General features: G+C 44.1%; 1 protein-coding gene across 1 annotated transcript; it reads left to right on the top strand.

Annotated features, from left to right (window-relative positions):
* Positions 1–17: 17 nt before the first annotated feature.
* Positions 18–8,728, top strand: ppp1r18 (protein phosphatase 1, regulatory subunit 18; the record flags this gene model as incomplete). The annotated part of the gene is given in 3 exon segments (XM_014013104.1): positions 18–121; positions 253–4,016; positions 7,794–8,728. Coding segments are annotated over 2 exon segments (3,876 nt in total). The 3' UTR covers positions 7,992–8,728.
* Positions 8,729–9,314: the final 586 nt, after the last annotated feature.

Here is a 9,314-nt window from a genome sequence, read left to right as displayed (position 1 = left end):
AAAAAAAAAAAAAAAAAAACACGTTTTTCCCGCGATATTTGTTTATTTTACGGTTCTGGAGGAGTTTGCGTGGAGAAGAGGAGCACATTAAGTGGGGATGTAAAGAAGACCTGAAAGCTTGGTAAGCTTTGCTTTAATTCATAATAAATAAAGTCGAGTTTAATGTTCTTCAAGATCAACTTAAAAGAAACTTTGAATCAGATTATTTATGGTTTGTTTTAATTCATTTTTTATTGTTTGTTTTTTTTGCAGACAGTTCCCTAATGCTGTGTGAGGAAGACTCTTGATATTTATCCAAAGAGAGGTGCACTTTTTTTCTTCTTCTTCTTTCTGGTGTTATGTCTGTCTCCTCCCTGCCAGAATGGAAACAACTTCTTCTGGAGAGAAAGAGGAGAGAGGAGGAGGAGCGAGAGAGGAGAGARAAAGAAGAGGAGAAGAAGTTAGCCAGCATGCCGGCATGGAAGCGAGGGCTCATTCAGAGGAGGAAGGCCAAGCAGGAGAACCCTGGGGACAGGGATAAGGACATCAGCCTGCTGCAGGTGGACCTCCGACCTCCCTCGGATGCTCTGAGCGACACCGACAGCTCTATTACAGTCAATCTGGGAAGTGACCCATCTCTCAGTCCAGATCCGGGGCAGTGGCTGGATGCGGAGGCCAAACTTGTCAGCCAGGTGTCCGTGGAGACCATAGTACCCGTCCACGAAAATCCATTTATCCGTACGCAGAGCGTGTGGAGGAAAGGCAGGGAAGCAGATGTTGGGAATGATCTGGAAGTCAAGGAGAAACCAAGTCCCAGGTGTCAAGATGTGGAGACGGGGAGAGGACGAGATATAGACCTGAAAATAGAGAGGTTTAGGGATTTAAGTCAGGGATGGGATAAAGAGAAAAGCTGGGATCGAAGCCTAGGAAGAGAAAGAGAAAACAGCCAAGATGGACTCGAAAAAGAGAAAAAGCAGCAAAAAGAGTTTGTTAATGATGCGAGGGAGCCGGACAAAGAAAACCACCCATCGTCTGGTACGTTCCCCCTCTCCGGTCCTTGTCTTCGGACCATCCGGGCTGACAACATCATCATCATCGAACAGGACAGAGGAGGGATCGACGAGCAGAGGGGGAGGACAGAGGAGGACCAGCAGGGGAAGAGGGGGATGAAGATGGACCTGAGGGAGATTCTGGCAGGAGGAGGAAGCGTCACCGAGATCCGAGCCTCCGAAGTTCTGATCATAAAGCCTTTAGCYGGCCCCGAGGAGAGGACTCAAGGAGGAAAGGGCAGGGAGGACGGGGAAATGAAGGGCGGCATGGAGAGTTTGGGAAGGGAGCTCAGGTCGGACATGTCCTGGCTGAGAGAAAAGGAGAAGGAGAGACCTTGGGGCCAGGCCACGGTTATCAATAAAGACAACAGGAAGGACCTCTCAGATGACTGCGTGTTTGTCGAGAGGGGAGGAAGGGTAAGCCAGTTGCTGAGTAAATTCGGAGAACACCCAAAGCCTCCATCTCGATCCAAAAGCTCGGATAATTTCCTCCAGGCAGGGTGGAGAAAGTACTCAAGCGATCTCGATGAACAATCTGAAGAGAGGAAGAGTGATGGGAAGAACCTGATGATGAAGAGCGTGCCAAAACGCTCGTTCAGCTTCTCCGATCGAGTCATCGGCGCCGTGGAGAACGGCGACGAAACATGTTACAAGAGGATGCACGCTGATAGAGGCGCGGCGCCGTGGGTGGATGCAGTGGCAAAACCCAGGCTGGGGTGCGCACGACTTTTAGACCGAGAGCGCTTCGGAAAACAGAGAGATGCTAAAACTGAGGAGGATAAGGGAGGAGCGTTGCACAAATGGGAGGCAGAAATGTGGAAAAAACACAGGATTGTCAAGAAAGTGGATTCCCTCGATAAGGGAGCTGCCGAGAACGCAGGAGACGCAGAAGGCGACCGAGGGTTCACTGTGGCATTGGCAAAAAACACGGAGAGAATATCATTCGCAAGGAAAGTGACAATCAGGCAGGATGGGAGAGCAAGAGCTGAAAGGGAAGTGAGGCAACCTACAAGGGAGAGGAGTTTGGACAAAGACTTGGAGACAGGGGGACAGACCGACACTCAGGTTCTGAGGGAAGATGAAAGTAAAACCCCTCCTGAAGGTTTCGACGGCRGCGCCACATCAGGAGAGCTGCTCAGTCCCAATGAAGCACAACACAGACATGATCCAGTTTGTACTGAGAGCTCCAGTTTTCCTTTCACCGATCAGGTCCACCAACGAGGGAAGGAGTGGAGTGGTACAGGACCAGAAGTACCTTATCTGACGCACTCAGTTCTGTCCCAACAAACGGAGCATCTTATAAGCAAAATAGAAAAACTGGGAGACACGACTGTTTACATGAACGAGAGAGGAGAAAGAGTTTACAAATCTGCACCTGAAATGACCAAAGAGAACCAACAGGAGACCCCAAGATCCCCAAGAAGGATCGCACCTGCTGGGATCCCTCAAGTTCCTCTGGAGATTCAGATCCCCAGGTCTGTGTTTTACGTCGCCGAAGACGTGTCGGATACGAAAAAGAACGAGTGTCGGAGCATCGACAGGCCGGACTGTGACGGAGGCCAGAAGGTGGAGAGGAGGGACAGCTGGAGGATCGGGAAACCTCTGAGCCGCATCGAGTCCCTGCGAGAGAAAATCCGTCAGAGAGAGCTGGAGAAGTGGAGGCAGAGGGAGGCCCGGGACGGAGATGGGAGTGAAGCTGCAGAGGCCTGCGACACCCAGACAGGTGAGGACAGGTACGAGCAGAGGGGAAGTGAAATCGAAAAGGAACGGGAAGCCGTGGCTTGTGTGCAGATGTGGCCGACCGAGGCAGAGATGGGGCAGGAAGAGGCAGCAGAGCAGACATCCACGGCTGACTGTGACGTCAAACGGGAAGTTGGCGTGTTGAAAACGTACCCTCAGCTTCCTGTTTCTGTCACACACTCACAAGACGACAGAGGAGAGGAAGTGACAGGCGAGTGCGCCTCTGCCGCTGCCTCTGAGGTAACCTCTGATAGCTCCCAGATATCCGAGGATGAAGACGACCCCCTGAAATATGTAGAGGAGCAGCTGGGGCACCAAAGGGGTCGATACGAAAGTGAGGAAGAGGAGGACGAAAAGGACCTCTCAAAAGAGGAGGTGAGAAACCACACACCTATCGATTCTACACCACCAATCTCCTCTTCACCGCCTCTTCCCAGCACCCTGGCAGCCATGAGCCGGATCTACAATCTGAAGACTGTGGGTTCCAGATCGGCGCTCTGTCTGCGGGACAAAGCGGTGGACGTCCCCTCGCCTCTGCACCTCGTTAAGGTGAAGCCGCTCGTTTCGAACTCACAGGGGGACGGTAAAACACTGACGGTTGAGGACGTCTGCGGGGTTCAGAGGCAGATAGAGCAGTTTCACCTGAAAGAGCAGGAAGTTCAGAAGCCATGCACGAACACTTCTTCAAAAGACAGAGAAACGAAAGGTCATCAAAGCCCAAAAGCAGCGTCGATGCACCTGAAGAAGGAAAAGGTGGATTCGCCAGAACTGAACCCCAAAGAGTCTCCTCAGGGTGTCTGTTCCCCAACGTCTCAGCTCAAGCAAACCATTGCCGTCACCCCTTCGTTTGTCAGGAGCCAGTCTCYGGACAATTCGCTAAAACCCACCAACTGTGCTCCGACTCCAGCCTCCTCCCCGAGCTCGCCATCTCCAGCCAACTCGCCCATCGCCTCCCCATCGCCCAGCCCGTCGCCGAAGCCCTTCACCATCAGGAGTGCTGCGGGGGGTCAAGTGAAGAGAGGCGCCACCATTACAATCACCCCAAAAAAGCCTGCTGTGGGGTTGACGACGGCCTCCCCGCCACGGCCGACACCAGAATCCACGAAAGGCCCAACACCGCAAATGACCCCTACCGTAGATGAACCAGCCAAGAAGAGGTACCCGGCTGCGGAGGAAATTGAGGTGATCGGTGGATATCAGAATCTGGAGAAGTCCTGTTTGGTCAAGAATAAAGTGACCCCAAAAAGGGTGAGTCTTTTTTATTTTTCACTCTTCATGAAATCACTGTTTTGAACTTGTTGTGTCACAGAATCGGCCRATTGTCAGACTCAAATACTGTCGAGTAGGAGGAGAACATCCCTTTTGATTGAGAAGTACAATCACAGAGAAGGAGCTAAGCTAAGCCGGTTAAAGCCTTATGAAGCACGCCATCTTGATTCTGAACCACAAAACCCAGGAGTGATCTCCTTTGTCATTTGCTCCTGTGCTCTAATTCTCTGCAGACTTTTGACTTTTACCCTGTAATTAAAACTCACATCTTTAGTTTGTTTTCTTGAAGCAGCAAGTGGGCTCGTGAAGCACAGTAATGGAAAAGTAGAGACGGAGAGATTTTGTGCAGGAAACCATAATTTGAGTCGGCCCACTCCTTCCTGGTCTTCTTCGTTTGTGTATTTCGTCTAACTTGAACGCAGGTCCACGTGAAAACATGCTCCTATTTATGGTTATTTAGCTTGAGCAGCTTCTGACTGCTAATGAATCTCAAAGTTTGTGCAACACTTCTTGTTTGTCCTTTCTCATTTCTTTTCTTTTTTTAACATAACAAAGGGGAAGATGAAAGTTTCTGAACCATCCTGTGTCGCCGAATCTTACTCTTTTTCGGATTTTCGCTCTTAGTAAATGACTCAAAAAGATGTTAGAGATGACGTTTCCCCTCTGTGGGCATCTGTTTCCTTGTTCCCTTGTGCTGATTCTCCCGTTAATGTTGAGTCAGCCCTCGCAGCCCCTCAAACAAATCACCCTTTGTATCTTCCTGGCTCTCCTCTAGCAGTGGTTTGTGTTGTTTGACTGCAGTTTTGTTCTTTTGGCAGAGCATTTCCAACCTTCAACTGTGCGGCTGAGTGTTACACTCTGCAAAACTAAAACAGAAAAATAAAAGAGTGTTAGAGGATCAGTCAGAGAAAAGGGCAAACTGTTAGTTTGTTGTCGGTTCAGCTGAGATGAATAAAAGGTCTGACAGAAACTCCCAGTCACTGCATGTTTTGTCTCACTTCCTCTTTCAGATGTCTGAGCTTCCTCCAAAAAAAAAAAAAAAAAAAGACACAAGAGGAAGTGATGCGTCGTCCACTTTTAAATCCCCAAACTTCTTGCTTTGCAAATTCTCAAAAGCTCAGCGACCAGAGATGAGAACTAATTAAGTTAATCATAAATAAACTTAGCATTAAAAGTAAGGAAATTATCACTAAAGCTCAAAGCAGGTGTTCATAGCAACAGCAAAATGAGCTGTTTGGCAGAAATGCTCATCCCACAAATGCATGTTCCTTACAAATGTGGCATACGGTAATTTAAAAGAGAATTTAACAGGCTTTTCAACGGTATACGATTATTAAATAAACAATTAAATAATCCACCAAACGTCCTTACTTTTTGTGCTGAGTTTATATAAACGACTGCAGTCGTCTTTAGCTGCAGGAGGCAGTGAGCACAAAGTGATTTTCTGACCACCTGCTGCTCTCACCTTGATGCTCCTCAGACGATTTGACGTCAGGCCTCTTTAACCATCGTTTCACAGCAGGAGGGCGAAATGTTTGTCTCACTCTCACCATTTAGCCCAAATTTGGCTCGATTTAAACTTTTGTTGCAAAACATTTTTCCTGATTTAAATTTTTTGTTTTGTTTTGTCTTCAAGTAATCCCACCTTTTAATTTGGGGGAAAAATCAAGTTTATGTCTTAAACTTGCTCAAACCCAGTCCTGCACCATTTTACTTTCTAAGCTGTGAGATTTTTTTTTTACTTCTTGTGCCCCGGTTCTACCTGTGTCCCTGCTGTCCTGCATCGTTAGCCTGGCTTAATCAGGGTCAGGAAGGGAGGATTACCCCCCCCCCCCCCCCCACCCCGGTGCTTTAAGGTAGCATCTCACTGGGCTGAGACTAGTGACTGAAGGTTGTGAGAAAAATGTAAGAAAAGAGGTGGATTTTCATTTTTCAGCTAGCTTTATGACCACGTTTGGCTCATCCAGTTGTTTAATTTAATTTTTTTATCGTAACTTATTTCTGTGTACCCGGTCCAGTTCTTTCTGCAGCATTCAAAGCAGCTTGATACAAACTCTTTACTAACTAAAGGTCTTACTTCCTGTTGGATTTCGTCTGATTGTTTACCCCACGCTTTCCACTGAGTAAACAATCTGTACTGGGTTTTAGCTGACCTTCAGAAAAACAGAACTTCAGTTGTTGTTGTTTTTTTTACTTCTCTCTTTAATTTGAATCATGATTTCCTATAAACTGTGATAAACTGTGGGGTGTTTTTAAAAAGGTGTTAAAAATGTCACTATTTTCATTATTTAGCTCACTTTTTGAGTGTAAAATCCTAGTTTAAAAAATCTACTAACATTTTATTGTTGTTTTGCTCACGGTTTTTACATTTTACTAACTTACTACATGTTAAATTTAAATGTTATAGGTTATATCAAAATGTTGACAAATGTAAATATTAAATGTAAATGCTGTAGCTAAATTCCAGAATGGAACACGGACTTTGCCGTCATCTTCCTGATACAAATGCTAACGCTGCCAATTCTGCGGTCTGTGTCCGAGCTGCACTTCAAACTGCCAGACCACAGTTACCAACTAGACATGGGTTTTTACGATGTAAAAATAAGTGTGCATTGCCTTGTAGCATGTCATTGCAGCATGGCTTTGCCTGCARCAKTGGACTTGCAGAATGAAATGTGACCAAGTTCAAATGTGTTTTCTATACCAGCTTGTGCCTGTCACGTCAGCAGGTGTTTGCAMTAAGGGTAATTGTGTGACAATATGAAGTTTGTAGAGATTTTCTGTTAAAGCTGCTGCTGCTGGATTTCAAACCGTGATCTCCCACATGAAAGCCCATGGCACTAACCATGAGACCATTAGAGCTGTGGTAGAGGACGAGGCCAGGGTTTGGTTTGTATGTGTGCAGAAAGWGGCCACATTGCCAATGTAATGGTTGTCACTAATTTGAAAAATATCACAAYAATAAARCAATATTAGGACAATATTTTAGTAAAACATCAAAACACAATCATATTAGTATTGCAAACACCGAACTATTGAGATTAAATATTATTAAACTATGGTGCAGTACTGAGTAGATACAGCAGGGGCAGTATTGGACCAATACAAGGCTCCATTGACTACTTGAATATAAATTATTAAACATTAATATTTCAAAAACTATAAGTTGTACAGGCACCAAAAGACATAGCCATCATTTGGCACAGGAGTTTTACAGATATAAATTACAATGGCAGCTCTAGGACAAAGTATGCAGGAGGAGAAGCATGCCAAAGTGGAGATGACTTGGATGAGAAATGAATCACAATAGTGTGCACACTGACTATATTGTTTTCAATGAACACAATTTGAATGTAAAATTTAAATACCATCTTCAGCAGTGTTAGCAGCATTAGTGTTTGCTTTTGTCGCAAGATGATGATGTCACAACAAAAGCTGCACYAACATCTGCGTTCCATTCAGAAATATTAAATGTAACATTTAAACTTCAACATTCAGCCACAACTTTTACATTTAGATTTAGGATTTAACATTTAGACATAAATGTAAAAAAATAGCATAATGCAAGAACAGTGAGCTAACTAATAAAATGTTACTGCAATGATTTGAACTAGGATTTTACACTCAGAAAGTGAGCTGAATAATGAAAATGGTGTTAGTGACATTTTTTAACATTTTATTTTACACTCGGCCTATCGTAAAATCTCACATTGTCGCTGTACGTAAAATAAAGTCTTCTTGTTTTAACGTCTGCAGGTGAAGGTGTGTTTCGACGAGGACCAGCTGGAGCAGGTGTGTGAGTACCCGTCAGAGAACTCCCTGCTGGAGAGGAAGGAGAGGCTGCAGGGAGAGGAGGYGCGTGAGGACGAAGGAGAAGTTGTRTTCAAGAGCATGAAGAGCGTGGAGATCAGCGTGGGTCAGTGTCACCCCCGTCTCAGAAAGCACAACGTGTAGCGGGATGACGTTTCCAGTGGATAAAATGTTACGAAATGTTCAAAGTCAGGTCAAAACCTTTCTGTAAAAATGATCATTTACGAATCCCATGAAAAGAACGGACCCAATTATACCAGTTGTGTCATTTTTTACAACTTTATTTGTAAATTCATTGAATTAACRATAAAAAAAGTGAAATATTGATGCCAGCAATGAAACAGATCTTACTTTGACCAAATTTAAAGGTTCGTTTTTGGCTGTTTTGCCACTGAATTGGCAAGTTTATGTGGTAAAACAAAATTAATAAAAATAAGTAGCTCACAATTAGGACATTTAACACTCTGCCTCAGTAACTAAAYGTTTTTCAACAGCTCTGTCTTTCATGGGATTTGTTCTTATTATACAAAATACAAAACAGTGAGTTTCTGATGTAAACTCCAAAAAAATCCCCCATTTTCATTGTTTTGTAGGTCAAATGGCAGCAGGTACGATGGGGAAAGCTTAGTAAATTAATACACCAAAGAACTAAGATTAACTTGCAAATATTTATAAATGGGACTGGATCTCGGCAACCAGAAAACCATAAACATTACTGTTTTTCAAATGGGAAGATCCAATAAAAACTCAGATTAAAACTAAATATATTCACCATATTTTCCTTCCGTCTCCATCTCTCTGTGCTTCAGGTGAAATCTCAAGATTTCATTAAGAATTATGTTTGTAGAAAATGAAACGTTTGGTTTCATCCGGGAACGAAAGTTAGATTTGGTTCATGCACTCAAAGGGACGTAACTGAGTCCACTGCAGGGAAATGTCAGTTATCGTTCAGGGACATCTGTGAATGTATTAAAATGGTGCACGTTAAATTATCACTTGTTTATGTAACATAAAGAACAGGATAAGAGTTTATTTTACAAATGTATGTTTTATAGTCTCTTCTATGTTAATATATATCTCAGTTTGAGTCAGCGCTGCCTCGGCACAGGAAAAAAAGATGTGATTTTTGTCATTTGTAATTATGTGCCTGCTGGTTTAGCTCCTACGGATGACAGGAATATTAATTAACATTTAATCTGAAACTGTTCAGATTAACCTGTCTGTGTTGCATGAAACTGGTTTTGGTGCAATAAGTGATGCAGGTCGTTTTCATACGWGGTTTGTTGAAGCCTTACTGGTTTTTAAAAACACCTCTGGTTCAGATGAAGACTGTGGACTTGAATAAAGGCTTTTATTTTGATATGTTTATTATAAACATCTCTGAGAGGAAGATTTTATTAAATAAACAATTCTCTTCTGCACTTCGGTAAATCACAGCTGATTGGGTTCTTAGCAATCCTTTATATC

This window comes from Austrofundulus limnaeus, unplaced genomic scaffold (assembly GCF_001266775.1).
Source record: "Austrofundulus limnaeus strain Quisiro unplaced genomic scaffold, Austrofundulus_limnaeus-1.0 Scaffold98, whole genome shotgun sequence".
Classification (NCBI taxonomy): Eukaryota; Metazoa; Chordata; class Actinopteri; order Cyprinodontiformes; family Rivulidae; genus Austrofundulus; species Austrofundulus limnaeus.
The sequence above is the reverse complement of the archived record's forward strand: the minus strand, read 5'-3'. Positions and strand labels throughout refer to the sequence as shown.